Below are 16,573 nucleotides of genomic sequence, written 5' to 3' on the forward strand. Positions count from 1 at the left end.
GATCAACTGGATTCTATTTCAACGTACTATACAATTTTTTTTATGAATGGCAATGTGCCTCCATCTTGTGGTACATAGCCATAATAGCTAAAATGTGTCTTTTTCTATTTTTTTAGTTTTCATTTACTTGGTAGTTTGTATAAAAAGTGTGGAGTACTAAAATGCACTTTGCGAATTTTATTATTTTATGTCGTGAATCATTTAAGCATTCGAAGAGCATTTCCGTCACTTCCGCATCTAAATTTGTGATTGGACCACGAAGCAGCTGCTATGTCGACGGACCGGTGCTAACCTACATTTTAAAGCTACAACCTGTATGAGAAATGATATTAAATACCACAAGCGAGCTCCGATTGACAATAATGTTTACATCGGAAGTCAACTTCTACGCACTTCCCTAGCAACAACACTCCTTGACAACAGCTAATGAACACAAGCTAAAGAATGGCAGAAAAAGATGCTGATATAGCATTATGGGAACAAATTTGCCAAGGTAAGATGAATGTGCCTATATAAGTCTGAGTTTAATGTAGATAAAATTAATTGCTTGTGTGTATTTTAAGAGTTGGAAGCTGAGCAGCCCAGTCCTCCCAGACAGAAGCTGAAGGTGAGCTGTAGTTCCTTGAAAATGTATTCACACCCCCTTGAGCTTCCAGGTTGTGCCATTGTACAATCTCACAGTTCAATTTTCTTGGGATTTCATGTAGCAAACCAACACAACTGGTTTTCAAATTTCACAAATATAATTCTGAAAAGTGTGACCACTTAATGTATTCTAGGGGGCACCAATTTGCCCCTTAGTAGTAAATACACTTGTTATGAGTACAAACTATATGACTAATTTGAAAAGATAAAGTCTGAGATTTTAATATGAGAAAGTTTGGGGAAAATCGCTTAAAGGGATTGAATACGTTTACAATGTGCTTGATGAACATATCTTTTCTGCTTCAAGATTGTTTAGAGTAATTATGGCTTTATTAGGCATTAGTGGATGATGATGATGATCCGAGGTACGCTGACCCTCTTGCTAATATTGGTGGCTTGAAAGCTGTTCCTCATCAGAAGCGCGCTAAGACAGCTGAAACTACATCGTCTCGACAGAATAATGAACGTAAGATTTACTGCCTGCCTGAAAAAAATTCTTCCATTCCTGATATGTATTTGCAAAGACTAACATCCATCTGTTTCAGGGCCGGTCAAGCGGTTCTTGGAGAAAACAGTGTTCCCTATATTATTACCTGGTCTTGACGCTTTGCTGAGAGAAGCCCAGAAAGCTGAGTGTTTTGAGGTCTGTATTTCTTCTGATAAACATCACACTAAATATTTAAACACATTAAAAAAAATTTTGGTTTAATTTGGCCCAAAAGTACATTTATTGTTTACTGCCATGGCTATGACGACAACCAGAGCTCTCAAAAAGTATTTGAGACAGAGCAAAGTCTGCAGAACCTGACACTATTGAGAGTGATTTGAATATTCTGGAGACAATTTTCTGCAACTTATATCATCAGTGAAATAAATATCGCAAAATCTTTTATCTTATAAAACATCCAGCAGCATATCTCATGACTTTAAAATATTTTTTAATGATAGGGTTTGTGTCAAACCGGAATGTTTTACTTTTAAGTTTCTGCTTTTACTCCACAGAGATTGTAAATATTCAAAAAAATTGTTTTTGTTATTCCAGAGAAAAATGACCAAATTTCTCCCCTGTGACTTCCTAACTGAGTGGCTCTACAAGTAAGAGCCCTCCCCACAGTCCTTCACTCACATATTTATATGACACCGCATGACTAAGCCAAGTAACCTTCTTAGCTCATGTTGTGTCTTATTTGTTCTCAGTAATAACCCCCAGAGGCAGGGACAGGATCCAGTGAACTTTTTTGACATTCCCTTTGTCAGTGACTGGCTGAAAGAGCAGTACGTATATTGCATTAGGCAAACATACACATATACATAATTGGGATAGAGTTAGCTCTGGAAATACTTGGACAGTGATGCTTTTTTGTCCTTTGAGGGTCTTACCACCTTTCACTGAGATGTGAACTCAAAGACCTTTAAACTTGCTCTTTCATGTTGTGCATGTTTAATCAGATAAAATTAATATTAGTCAATAAGGTCTGTGTGTTCCAATCTTGTGAACATGGCTATATTTCTTCTTGCAATGCCTATGATTTAATTTCTGATGTGTTAATATCATATCCTGCAATATTTTCTTCTTCATTTTTTCTTGTCTTGTATTTTTCCAGTCCTAGACCTCCCATCCCTTTGTTTCTACTGCTCAATGAGGAGCAGGCTGCCCTGATTGTCCAGTCTTTCTGGAGAGGATATAAGGTGCATCACACCATCTTAATGAAGCATTTGAATAATCTTTTCCAGCATTAAATGGCTGTACAACAAATAATTTTATTTTTTGAAGCAAGAATTGAGTGCACAAGTTTGAATGTTTTTGTATACTTATTGTTTATCAACACAAGCTTATATATATATACTGTATATATATACTGTATATACACATACACCCACTCTAACATTTACATAAATCTCCCTTAGTTAGTTAGATGGACCTTGACATGACTTTTGTGGCCATTATCAAATATCTGGCATAAGTCTGCATGAACATTTGATCACTCTTGTGGGAAGAAATGGCAACATTCATTTAAATTGGTTGGTTTCATAACCCATATCCTGCTTCTGAGGATAGTTACACATTTTATGAAGGCTGATATTTTTTTTTCTCCTGGAATTCTCCATTTTGTTTACGCCAGACATGTTCTTTATTCTGAGGTGCACATCATTTAACTATTGACTAATTAGTCCAAAGAACATTATTGCAGAAGTCCTGGTCTCAATTCTCACTAGCAAAGTCTAGTCTGGTCTTCATGATTTTCTTAAAACGCAAAGATTTTCTCCTTGCACACCGCCCACAAAAGTAAAATACATGCAGTTTTTCCTCATAGTACAGGCAGTTCTGACCAAAACTGTCAAAGGTCAAGTTACTATAAGATAAAGTAAATCAATGCATATGGCCCAAAAGTGGATAAATAAGGTTCATTTTAAAACAGAAAAGGAACAGCTTAGTCAGTCCACAAGACCGCAGTAACCCTGTTTGTGTGGTCATGTTAGGATACAATAGACCTGCGTCTGAGAAAATTAGCCCACACCGTAATCTTGTTGTATAATCCCATTTTGCTATAAAAACCTTCTCTTACACAGGGGCCTGTAGTTTCATTCAGCAGCGTGGTTATGTCATTGGTGATGCCAGGCTTTAATTCCCTCCCGTGTGGGTGCTGCGATGCAGCGATGATATAAATAGTCAGACACAGCCAGAGGGAAACAGCAGCAGTTTCGTCACTCTCAGACAAAAGATAAACACAATGTTCTGTGGTGTGAGGCCAAGTAAAAGGGTCGTGTTCAGTTTGTCCCAACCTTAATGTCATCTGCAGTTGCTTTTAAATAAATCAGCAAACCTATTCAAACATGTAGCTGAATTTATGGGTGTGTGCCTAAAAAGCTTTGCTGGAAGTGCAGGTGAAGGCTTTCTGTTCTGGATGCTTTTTACCGCCAGCAGGGGGAGATAGTATCCCTCTTTTCAGCCAGTGTTCATATGTGGCAGCAGTGAGTGTGTTTACCCTGAATTAGGAGACTGTTCAGAAAGGCCACTGATGGCACTGCAGACGGTCAGCCGCAGGGATCTTGAGGCAGAGCCACACAACAAAGAGAGAAACTGAGTTGATAGGGAGAGAGCGGGAAGGATTAAGTAGAAAGATGAAGCTATGTTTGGAAAATTCTGGGGTGGGTGACAAAGGGGAGGAAAGAAAGCATGCTGATGTTGCAGAGAAGTGTCAGATTAGAGACTGAAGCTAGATGGAAGGAAATGCAGCTTTGTCAGCAGAGATCAAGGATTAAAAAATGCGGTACAGTCAGTGTCGGAAGTTAGAGATTGGGGTTTTGACAGACACAAGATCACAACTTATTAAACACTCACAGGATGGGGATATTTTGGGCTTGCAGAGTACTGACAGAGGCTGTGATGTTTCATGACTGGAGTAGATGTATAAAGTCATTTGTGAAGCTGTGCAAGTCCTGCAGAACCTTTATAATTTATGGCCACCCAGACATAAATTCACAGAATTCTGAGCACAGAGATAGTCAACAATATATGTTTACTGAAATCAATGTCTGTGTGAGATTTTCAAGTAATTGCAAATAGTTTTTGAATTTCTAAAAAATCCTAATCTGATGTTGAGATTTTTCTCCGGTGTATATGATCAAGCCCCCCAAACTGATCCCTACATTTGTTCCCCCTCAGTCTCACGCTCAAAACTGTTATATAACCCGCCTGACGCAGCACTGACTCCCTAACTGCAGTGTGTGTCTATCTGTGCTTGTCGGGGTGGATTTGTGCGAGTATGCGTGTTCTGGTTAAGAAACACAGACTGGCCAAAAGCACAAGGAAGCAGAGACCGAGAGTATTTTTGCAGTCCTAAATTTTCATCCCTCCATGATTAATCTTTCTCATCGCAACGCTGCGGACTGTAGTAGAGAAGCAGTGGAGCTGGCTCTTACACACACACACACACACAAATTAACTCCCGTCAGTGACCTAGACAATGACACTGTGTCTCATTTCTCTTGCATACACAAGGCCTTCCAAAAGCATTCATACACTTTGAACATTTTCACATAATGTCACCTGACAAAAAAAAAAAAAATCTTCAATGTATTGTATCGGGATTTTATATGATGGACTGACACAAATTATTTAGTTTTTCTGGTATTTGCATCATTCAGAATACAGTCATCCTTCACAGTAAATCATGGAAATGGCAGCATTATGTTATGGGGTCCCTTTCTTCAACTGAGATCAAAGAGCAGGTAGGAGATGATTGTTAGGAAAGCTGCTAGAGGCTGCAGAAACTAGTCTTTATTGTAGACATTAAAACACAACACATACATGCTTTTGATGTTGTTCAAAGCATAAATGTGTGTCTTAATGGCCCAGTCAAGTCTGGGCCATTAAAATTTAGGTCTGTAAATATCCAAAGTTGATTTTAAACATAAACCTGATGACCTGCACCTGGAATTACAGTGAAAGGTTCTGTAAAGTTATATTTTAAAAAAGCACTCCACACTTTTCAGATTGTTATTGGTTTAAAAAAAAAAAAAAAGATTGTAATTGTAATTTTTCTTTCACCATCCAGTTATGTGGTGAATAATCACATAAAATATCAATAAGACACAGTGAAGTTAGTTGCTGTAATGAGACACATGTGAAAATGTTCATGAGGTATGAGCACTATAACCAGGAAGAGCCATAAGACAGTAACATGCTGCATAATCTTCTTTAAACTATGTGCCTTAGCCCGGCCATAATCCATTCATCCATGCCTGCTGCTGTAACACACATGTACTCTAGCACACACAAACACTTTTTATGATCACTAAGACTTATTAGGATTACTCGAATGTGGTCAGCTGAGTTGGAGCAGTGTAGCTGTTGTATAATAAACTACAGTTAGCTTGTTGATACTATAAAGTTGTGTTCATGTAGTTTCTTTTTCCACTGTTTCCATTTCTTGTTTATTATGATTTATTTAGCATGCACACACTCTACTATTAATCACCTGACTATAGCGACTTGTGCTAAGAGGTTGTGATTGGCTTTATTTCCTCTATAGACTACTGCTGCACATTAGTATCAGAGAGATTTATTGGTACTCTTCAAACATAAACATAAAAACACCCTAAAAGTAAACAACTTATATAAAAGTGTGTATAAAATAGCTTGAAACAAAAACAAATTTTAATGCTATTCCTAGCTGTTTATTACGCACTAAGTAGGTTCATTAAACACAACACAGTGTGTGATATTTGTTTAACTTTTCCTGGATTAAATCTAGAAAATCTGCATTATGAATTATGTTTTAACCCAAAAAATTGCAAACAGGACCAATATCTATTACTATGTAAGTAGAGCTTGGATTTAATTGAACAATTCATGGACTTCCTATTCCTGCTTAATCCACTAGGAGTCATGGGCTGGCTAGTTTAAAAGGGCTATCAGTAAAGAATGCTGAAGCTTTTTCTCATCTCATCTGTAAACTCAAAAACCGGGTCACTATTTTCAGTCCGATGTTTGGTTAGAACTACCCCGCCTCTTCACCACCAGTATGAAATATTTTATGGTATATTTGCAAAATATAAATATGGACAAAAAGACTGAAACCCTTAAAATAACGTTTTAAGGCTTGATAGCATCTTATCAAGCTATCTACACTTCAAAATGAGATGTTTGCATTTGCCGAAAGGCATTGATAGAGAGATAAATCCTTCTAAACCCCCAAATGCATTTTTTTTTTTAGAAATGAGAAAAATGATCAAAACAGGTTTTCCCACTGCACATTTATTGATAAGTCTTGTAGCAACACAGAAAGAAATCCACATTTTTTTCCTGTTTAGAATCTTTGGTTTTATGTATTTCTTACAATGTTTTCATTTTCATAGTTTAACATTGTTGGATTTTTAGGCCTGGTTTAGAATGAAAAAGAAATGGGGCACTCCTTGTGCTGAGTAATATTTCATTTGACATGACCTGATATTGATGGTTTGACATATTAACACCCACTCTGCCCACAGAATCTCTGCCAGACAATAGTGTAGTCGATCAGAGAATTAGGTCTGGGATTCCAGCTCAACGATCTAAGAGCAGCCATAGCTGAAAGGTCTGAGCTGAGCTTCAGCGTTAGGTCAGTTGACCGACCACGTGCAGCAACACTCATGCAGAAAAAATGTCACAGGCACTCAGTGCATTAAATAGCCATTCTGTCTGCTTCTGCTTAGTGCCCACTTACTAACTTATAGCAAAGGTCCTATCAAGGCACCGTTTAAATGAGATGGGATTTATATGCACAATATGGAAATATGGAAAAAATGAAAATTCCTGTCAGTGTTTTAAAAAAGCGCAGTGGGGGTGTGCTGGAGCCACTAACTGTGTTCAAGTCTGCAGAGGCACGTGTCAGATTGCAGGTCACTGGGCTGGTTGAACTCTGACGAAAGCATCGGGCAACAAATAGATGATGGATGGGTGGATGAGGTATGAAGGGGAAGATAAAGCAGATTTGTGGATGTCTCTGTATGACTTGCCTACGTTGGTGATAGTACTGCAGTAAACACAGACCTTAGTGCTGCTACAGAATGATAAACTTAGTTTCCCAAGCAGCAAAGGAGAGCAGCCTGAGAGGCTGTTCAGCAGAGCTGGAGCATGTGTGTTGGAAAGAGTGTGTACATTGTTTGTTGGAGTTATGCAACTTGTGGGAGTGTGGTTTATGTAGGGCTTCATCTTGTGCTGCCACTGGTGGGATTTTTATGAAGATGTCTGTGGGACTTGAGTTGGCGGCTGTCTTCATGCAGTATTTTCTTCTTCTGTTTCAGTTCGGTGGTGTGTGTCTATGCCCGTGTTAGCATTTTACATCTGAAGTAATGCATGTGGAAGGCTACGGCCTCACAGTGTCCTGGCGATTTTTCTAATCACTTTAATCCATGCCTGTGTGCATTGTACGCAGCATGAGAGGAGTGACTCACATGCGCTGAACTAAACTCGGCCACGTGTGCAGTGACACGATTGATCATAACAGCAGCATACTGTGTCCGCAAAAAGTCATAAACGATTCCAACTTAGATGACTACATCAGAAAAAACACACATTTCTAAAGCTATAACCTGAGATCAGGTGCTATTGTCAGAGACTGCATTATAGTACACAGAAAGATGACTTGTTTTAGGAAAAATATGCAAAAGTTGATATAAGTATTTTCTATAAGTGTGGAAAAACACAAAATGGAAAATATTTTGATTTAAAAGCTATATATCCTGTCATATTCCATATCCATCCTTCCATCCACAAATAACAGACTTCTCTATCCATACTGTCTCTGGTTTGTGGATTTCATATTTCAAGCCACATGACAGTAAAGTTATCCAGCATAAATTCATCTTGAGGTATTATAATCATTCTTTACAATGTTTTTCATAAATGACCAAGAACTTTGATACTGGAAAAGAAAGAGATGAATTCTTGACATAAGAAAATGTGCCAGAACTTTGTTATTGTTTTTTGCACATATAATCCCAAACTGCACTTTTCGCCACTAGACAAGCTGGTCTTATTCACACAGACGGGATATGAAACCCTCTCAGTCAGCTCAGCTTCTTTTATCTGTCTGTCATAGACACACTTAAAAACATTCTGCATTTTAAACGTGTGACCTGTTTCTAAGCAGTTGTTTCTGTTGAACATTTTTACCATTTAGAAGCAGATTACAGCAGCAGAAGCACAATAACAAGGTATAAGATTTATGGAGGAAGCCAGTGAAAATTGACATTCAGTCTCACACACAGAGAAAACAAGCAATGGTGAGCAAACACAAGCGGCTCCAACCCCCCACATGTCCTGACCCTCGCCCCTGATTTCCATTTCTATGGTTTGCTCCCATCAGGACAGGGGCTGCTGCGGCACCATGACACCCATTGAATTAACTGTTGGAGCTCACTGGTTTAGTCGGTTTTACCAATTCGTCAGCCTCACGGCCAGCCTTATATAACAGGCCTACTTTTATACTCCTGAGTATGAACGCTATTGTAGCCTCACAACCAGACACTCAAGAGAATGTTGAGGTTCACTGGAAGCAGAGGGGAAAAAGATGGGTGAGAGGAGACGTGGAGAATGCAAAACAGAGAGGACAGAGGTGGACGGAGAGGGATGAAACACTGATGTGGGGAGAATCTCAAGAGGGTCTGAGGTGTTGTTATATGAGCCACTGAGGAGCTGAAGGGGAGGAGAGGCAGAGAGGAAAATCTCTCTGAGTAAAAGAAAGAGAAAACCTTTTTAGTGGGAGAGGAATAAGCAAGTGAGCCCTGCAGGGACATTTTCTTTTCATCCTAAACAGCAAACATTCAGTCAATCTCTCAGCAGCCCACACACAAACACAAAACAACTACAGGGGTTTCCTCCAAGAACAAAAGCATGAGTCATGTCAACAACAACTTAAAGTCAGAGATGCATCAAAAGGCAGCTTGTTGAAAATTAGGCTGCATGAATTTCACCCATTTAGCCAGCCACACAATTCAGACGCAATCATACTCAGACATGGGCCTTAACAGTGACTCATAAAATGACAAACTGCTTTGTGAAGCTATAGTTATTTTTATCTGTTTTAGAATATAGGTGACAACCTAGCTTCATCTTGGCTTTGTAAGTCTTCTTAATCTGACTCATTCAAATAAGGGCATGTGTGGCTTTTTGACACCTTTTAGCCTCCATAACGTAGCCAGACAGGTTCTATTCATGTTATTTATATATCCTATATCTGGCAGGCCTGAATATCAATCAATCAATCAATCAATCAATCTTTATTTCAGACACAAAAGAGGTCCATAGTAAAACAAAAAAAAATATATCCCTTCTGAATTGTTATTTATTATTTATGTAGTTTCCCTGGTAACTAATTTATCTTTGAGAGGATTTGTATGACATACAGTGATGAGAAAGTGAGCCTGCTCTTGCAACAAAGTGCAGCCCATATTTCTAAATAAGGTATGCAAGGCATGCATTTAATTTTTATTATCATAAAAAGTCTAACACAAAGTTTATTTCACACATCACTGTGTCACTTTTTTTAATCTACCCATCCCCATAAGCGACTTCTACTGTGCAGATTTCATTTGTTGCCACACAGAGTCAATCGCTTGTCCTCAAAGGTGAATAACTGGAAGTCATTCATTTATTCCTGCTTTAATTCAGGACCAAATTTAACCTCTGTTGTGAGATCAAAGGTCAAAAGTTTAATGGGGAGAAGGGTTGCATTGCAGCAAATCAGTACAATTATGGCATCAGCATATTAATACATTTTGGACGGGATTTTTGTCCTGTTAAATGGAAACCATTTTTTACAAATGTGTAGTGAGCTATTTGAAACAAGAGAATCACAATATTCATTGAACATGAATATTCAGCGAATATTCATGGTCATTAAATATTGAACATGTTATAACCTTGACTTATTAATGCTATATGTATTAGAGTAATTAAAAATTGATATTACTGTATTTATAACATTAAAATGAACAGATCATCACTGTTTTTCAACAAACAGTTAAACGAGTGGAAGATCAGCTGGTTGAAGTACTCAAATGTTTTATTTTAAAACATCCCTTTAAACATTTTGAGTTAATTTAATGGTGCTCGTTAATCTCCCATAGCTGATCAACATTCCACTGATTTAACTCACCTGGTCCCCATGTCATTGATCACATCTCATCTGCATTTAAGCTTCCTGATGTCCATTGTTCACTACTAGCTTCTTCCATTTTATACCACTTAGTTCTGCCTTGTTCTCCTCATGCAGTGAATGTAAATTTTTGATGTAAATTATCCCTTCTACTCACGATGCCATTTTTATAACATTGTCTGCATTTTGGTCCAGCTGCACCCTCACAATGCACAACATTCAACTCTTGTTTAAAGGATAAACCTCTAAAGCAATGTAAGAACTATCTTGTGAATGTGTAGGAAGTTTTTGAGTTTCTCTGATTTTCATCTCAGGTATGCCTAAAACAAGCCAAAAAGATTTATTCTGAACATTTGAAACAGTTTAGTAATGAATAGCTTAATGCATTTAAATGTTAATTGTGACATTTGCTTTGGTTAACATGTATAATTTATTGTCAGGTCAGAGCACAGCCAGATGTGCAGGAATTACGCCGATGGCAAAGGGACCTGAGGGAGAGACGTGACATTACCACAACGGTATCACGTTTCTGGGCCCGGCAAGAGAGCAGAGGTACACACATGTGCACGCCTGCAAACCTATACATGCACATCTTTTTACTCCTGTACAACCTGTGGACTTTGTATTGACTTCCATTTGTTATAGTAAATGAATTTATGCTAAACCCTCAAAATTTTTCCTGACCCTGATCCTTACCCTAAACCTAACCTAAGCTCAATTCACAACTTAGTTCTCAACCTAACTCCTAAACCCAAAGCAGCACTTCTTCTTATGGATCCTGGGTTTCAAGCCCAATAAGGAGCAGTTGGTCCTTCTGGTCCTTACAATGCATCATATCACATATCACATACTCACTTTTAGTCACTGATTACCAGTCCTTGGGCTATATTGCTATTGCTGTAGTTGACAGTGGTTGTTGTTTATACAGTATAGAAGTATTAGTAAATGCATTATGCAAAGACATGCTTATATAATACTGCCAACCCCATCATGCACCTAATTTGCCGCAGAGATACAGTATTCATCCTAACACGGCTTTGATGTCAAAACCGAGACGAGGATTCTTGCAGCGGCAGCGGAACACAGTGAGAATGAGGCCAGCGGCGGAGATAAAGACATGGCATGAAAAAGAAAAAGAATCTCTGCAGGGCTCGGGGTGTGTTTGTGTGATGGAGATGGCAGAGTGTGGAGGTTGGGGGGGTACATGTGAAGACAGAAGGGAGTTACATAGGGATTAAGACAGAGAAGTAGAAGACTATGTGTGTGTTTAAGAGTTGTGGTTTGCACACATGAAGGATGAAACACAGCAGCTGAGAATGCATATCTGTGTGACAGAGTGACTGGCATTACGGTTCAAGGATAAAGGCTAATCTTTGGTCTTTGAAATGTGCAAAACCAAGGAAAAGTGTCTTTTAACGTGATTGTCATTGTGTTTTGCATATAAGGAGCCATAAAAGATCAAAAATCTATCAAACATGGACTGGTTTGAGATTCTCACTGTATGACAGCTGTCAGGAAAAATATAAAATTTTCATAGTAAAATTTCAAAAAGAACATATTACCCGATCGAACTGCCTACATTTGAAACATTATAGCAACAAATGTTCCCTATCTTGTGAAATTGTGCTGTATTTTGATCATTACTGCTCTATAAACACTTACATTTATTTTGATGCTTAGGCCAAAATTATAGACTGAGGAAAACACCCACTTCATTCAGTAATAGTTTCAAAATGCTTACCTCTTCCTTTATGCTATTCTGCTCTTTAACATGAAGGATGAATGGTATCTGCTGTGGTTGTCGACCTGCATTTGACATAACAAGGTTACCTTTGAGAGTGATGGGTGCTGCTTCTTTGGTTTCCAACCCTTGATTGCCTGTGGTCTACATGACCTGAAATATTTCAGAAACAGACAGACTTGTTTTTTGTGTATGCAAGGAAGAAGTATAGGAATGACTGGCAGTGTGCAGAAGCGGGTGGGAGAGGAGGGAGCGCTGCATCTCTCTGGTTAGTCAGGCACTATCTCTGATACCTCATTGAAAGGACTTTACGAAGGAAAACTTTGACCAATTTGAAATCATAACTTTTAAAACTTTAATACCAGCAACCATTCGATGCTGCATATAATGCATTATTGGATGGATTGCTGTTTAATCTCACTAATCATTAAAGATGTGCTTTTAATGTCATCTTTTATCCAGGTGTCTAGTAACCTTTACTGCAGCCTAAAATGCTTCATAATTAGAATAGAATAGAATTACTTTATTCATCCCAGCAGGGAAATTATTTCGCAGTTATGTAAAGTTATGTAAAAAATGAAATTATTTCACGCAGATGAAAACTGGTCAGGAAAACATTAAAGTCTCTGAAAGTAACAGTAATAAAGCGGTAGGAACTACTGGTCAGTCATAGCACTCGTAGTCTTATTTACACTGGTTGGTTATTTACAGTGAAAGTTTTGATTATTTAAATGGGAAATTGAAGTCCGTGCACCATCAGTGATTTTCCAATGTTAAACGTACTGAGAACAAAACATGCAAGACCCTTTCTAGTAAGAGTAATTTACCAACAAAGTAGTTGCATAGTTATATATAAAGCAAATATGCTTAAGTACACTCTATTTTGTTACACTTTACATTTCTTCATATTTATATAACCCAGGCAATACTTTAGATGTTCTGTACTTCACATGTTAAGACTATTGGTGGCAAACCATCAGCTTCTGTGTAAATAACCGCCAAATACAAATATGAGGAAGTGCATAAGATTTATAAAATAGTATTAATATGAACTGAAGAAGTTTGTTTGGTTTTGAAGACATCAAGAGAGTTATCTACTGCAGGTTAGATATTAACTTCTCCCAATCTTCTAACAGAACCTAATTTCACAAAGCCCAAACTTCTCCTTAACTCATACACAAATGCTCTTCGTAGGTTTGATCTCATATTATGGGTGTGCTATTTCAAACATACCCTCTCCAATATGCATATTAAAGCTCATCATGATTATATTGCTGCTTGTGTTTCTTACCAACACTGCCAAAAACCACCATGATTGCAGGTTGCCTCCACACTAACACATTCCACATAACAAAAGGGCCCACTGCAGCCACAGCAGCCCGACAAAAATTCCTGTGCTGTGGTGCCACAGCGTCACTGCCGCCACTGCTGACCTGACATAAAAACAAGGGGGCCTGGGGGTGTGTGTATGGTGCACCACACTGTGTGCAAAATAAAAAATATACCCGGCCCATCGTCCAGAATGGAAATCATTTTCTGACCTCTTTAAGGGGTGTGAAAGAAAGGAGGGGAGAGATGATTAACAGTGGTGATTTTGCTGTGCTGCGTGTTGTTTTGGTTGAGAGCACTGACAGATAAATGAGCCACATTTACCACTGCGACAGAAGCAGAGTGTGAGCAAAAAATATTTTGGGAAGCTCCCCCTTGTGTATGGAAGTTCTTTAAGTTGATCCAGGAACAGCTGCACTCACCTTATTTGACCTAAGGAGCAAACGTGCATCAACTCTTCTAGTATTTTCTGGTCTGAAATCGGATTTAGCCTGAGACGGAAACTAAAAACAATAAGACAAAGGGCAAAGAGCAGACACAGTCATTTGTCAAAATGTTGAAGGGTTGGAGCTCCATGAACAGGTGCAGCTGTTGGCACTACATGTATCACCACATGACTATCATTAGTGGGATGTTTACCTTTGGAACATGCCCTGTTTGTATTGTACTTTTTCAAATGAATCCTGAGAGGAAAAGTTGTTTTTGTTTCCATGTGAGATTTATTTTGGGAGTTTAGCCTGGGGTGAGTTTTTATTTATTTATTTTATGTGTTTGTGGGAATTTCTGACCATTTTTCCAAAGATAAAAAAAGAAGAAAAAGAAAAGCTCATTTGTGAGGTCAGACACTGATGTTGGATGAGAAGGCCCGAATAGCAGTCACTCCTCCGATTTATGCTCACCCTTGTCTTTACTGGGCTTCCTGTGTGCACTGGTGGACCATTACATTGGAGCATGAAGGACCCATCTCCAAACACAAAGTCTTGGTATGCTGAAAACATTAGACATTTCTTTCACTGGAAGTGTCATGGGCCAGCAGTCCAATACCACAATCCTCCCACCACCCAAACTTGGCATAATGCAGTGAGCCAAGAGTTGTTGTCCTGGTCACGGTTTAAGCCAGACTCTCCCAAAGGACTTCAAACACATTACACATGGGAGATTATTGCACTGGAAATGTCTCCATTGTTGTAGAGTCCAATGAAGGTGTGCTTTATTCCACGGCATCCCATGATGGCATTGTACTTGTATAAAAGCTTATAATACAAGATGCTTAAACTTAAAGGTGTTTTGTTTTTAAAGCTGTATACTACACTGTTTTGAATCTATATTTTGGAGCTATTCTTTCTTTAACCTTAACAAAACCAATTGCAAATTTCTGTTTGGAAACCAACAATTGTGAAAAATAAATCTTCACACTCTAAGACCAGAAAAAGCTTTGAGGGTAAAACTAATCAGCATTCTTCCGTCTATTCCTTTATATATATATATTTTTTTTGTTTGTTTGTTTTGTTTTTGAATGTTCAAATGTATGTCTTTAGTAAGGTTGTGGTGCAAAAGCAGAGACTTTTTTTGCACTAATGCATGTGTTTTTTCGTTGTTGATTTGTTGTGGTTACATCTTGGTTATTATTGAAAAATAACCAACATAGTAAAGATACCTTACTGTTGTTGTTTCCAGTTGCTACGATCAAGGCGACGCATCCAGAGAAACCTGATGCTGACGGCGCTGTCCCTCGGTTGAACATGAATCACAACAACCAGGCGACCCCAGGGCCTGGTGAGTTGCGGACCACCAACCCGGGTGAGGAAATGGAAACATCCTCAAAATGAGCAATATCCTTACTTTTACACTGAAAGATAAAATAACACTTGGACACTTGAGTTAAGTTGTTTCTGTTGTTATGTATTTTCTGTGAAATAATTATCTCCTTCTTTTATGTGTTTTTTATGGTGTTAAAGGGCTATAAGACTTTGTTACCCTGAAGTCAAACTGACCAAAGTAATGAATCAAACTTGCTATACAAAGGCCCACAGGGTCAAGCAAGAATTTATGATCTGATCCATGTCTAATCATTTTATTGCTCCCATTGCCTCTTTGACTTATCACTTCCCCTCATGCATCTTACCCAATAAATGAATTCCATATAACTTAGTTCCCATAATGCTGCCAGAAGGGAAACCTCTTGGAACAGACCTGATATTTTCTCTTGGCACCTCCTGTTGATATCTCACCAGAGGACAACCGTATTTCCTCGTTCTGTGTCTTCTTTTTTATTGCAGCGATACATATAGTAAAAAAGGTCGTAGCTTTTCCATTCAGGCAGACAATTAAGGCCGAAGTGAGGAGTGACTTGGCCTTCACAGCAGCACTTTCTATCCTGTTTACCAGGAAGAGAAATGTCCCTGTCAGGGAATCAGAGAATGAAAACAATGTTTTAAACCCCAAAGATCACAGGTGAATGATTGTTGTCTGTATTACAGAACACATTAACTATTACTCTCCTGAAATATTTATCATTTATGCTGTTGTAGCATGTTGCCCTGCTCAATAATATGTATTTAACACTAACAGATGCATTTATCAGCAATCCCTGTGGTGATCAAGCATTGTCTCAATCTTTTCATGAACTCATCCTTGAATGAGTTTATGAAATTTGATTTGCAAAAATAAAACCCTACGTGATGCTCAACGGACTTTTCTTTGATCTCCTTCATTGAAAATGAAAATTATCTGTTTCCCTTATGTCCTGACTGCAAATTAACCTGAAATGCTACATTCAGTAAGTGCTCTTCTGGCACATGTCCACCACCACACAAACTGAACATACCTGAGAGGATGCTCTGCGGTCCCGTGATGGGAGGATTTCTCGATCCTTGCCTTCTCTGATTTCGTAAAAGTGTGGCCTTTAGAGGATCTACATTCGTCTTCCTGCAGTAGCTAGTTGGGTAGATGGTAGACAGCTGCCACTGGGTAAGCTGATAAAACCACCCATTTTATTCTGGGGATATCTGATACTGAACCCAGCTCTAGAGAAACTGGCATCTATGGATCAGACTGAAACTAGATCCCATGGTGCTAGAGTTGAAGCGGCACAAGGTCGACTCTGCATAGCTGAAGATCAAGTGGGTCTGGTTTCCAGGCGAGAGGTGGAAATGTAAGTTAAAATTATTGCGTACAAGTATAAAGAAACAACCATTTTATCTACTTGTTATGT

The 16,573-nt window shown here is 38.5% G+C and overlaps 1 protein-coding gene across 3 annotated transcripts; it reads left to right on the top strand.

Moving 5' to 3' along the window:
• Window positions 1-129: 129 nt before the first annotated feature.
• iqck (IQ motif containing K) lies at window positions 130-16,048 on the top strand. Of its 3 annotated transcripts, none has more exons than XM_028041929.1 (9): window positions 130-493; window positions 564-607; window positions 982-1,111; window positions 1,191-1,288; window positions 1,688-1,740; window positions 1,816-1,920; window positions 2,250-2,334; window positions 10,730-10,841; window positions 11,302-11,483. In XM_028041929.1, the coding sequence occupies exons 1-9, from the start codon at window positions 445-447 to the stop codon at window positions 11,328-11,330; spliced, it is 705 nt and encodes a 234-aa protein (XP_027897730.1). In that variant the 5' UTR covers window positions 130-444; the 3' UTR covers window positions 11,331-11,483. The 3 variants fall into 3 exon arrangements, with proteins under 3 accessions (XP_027897730.1, XP_027897727.1, XP_027897728.1); XM_028041926.1 differs by lacking the exon at window positions 11,302-11,483 and adding an exon at window positions 15,037-16,048 and having other exon boundaries at window positions 148-493; XM_028041927.1 differs by lacking the exon at window positions 11,302-11,483 and adding an exon at window positions 15,037-16,048 and having other exon boundaries at window positions 222-493; window positions 1,843-1,920.
• Window positions 16,049-16,573: the final 525 nt, after the last annotated feature.

This window comes from Xiphophorus couchianus, chromosome 16 (genome assembly GCF_001444195.1).
Source record: "Xiphophorus couchianus chromosome 16, X_couchianus-1.0, whole genome shotgun sequence".
NCBI lineage: Eukaryota > Metazoa > Chordata > Actinopteri > Cyprinodontiformes > Poeciliidae > Xiphophorus > Xiphophorus couchianus.

Coding starts and splice junctions, on each gene's coding strand:
- iqck (XM_028041926.1), top strand. CDS start 445: ATGGCAGAAAAAGATGCTGATATAGCATTATGGGAACAAATTTGCCAA. Junction 494..563: donor ATGGGAACAAATTTGCCAAG/GTAAGATGAATG, acceptor GTGTATTTTAAG/AGTTGGAAGCTGAGCAGCCC. Junction 608..981: donor CTCCCAGACAGAAGCTGAAG/GTGAGCTGTAGT, acceptor TGGCTTTATTAG/GCATTAGTGGATGATGATGA.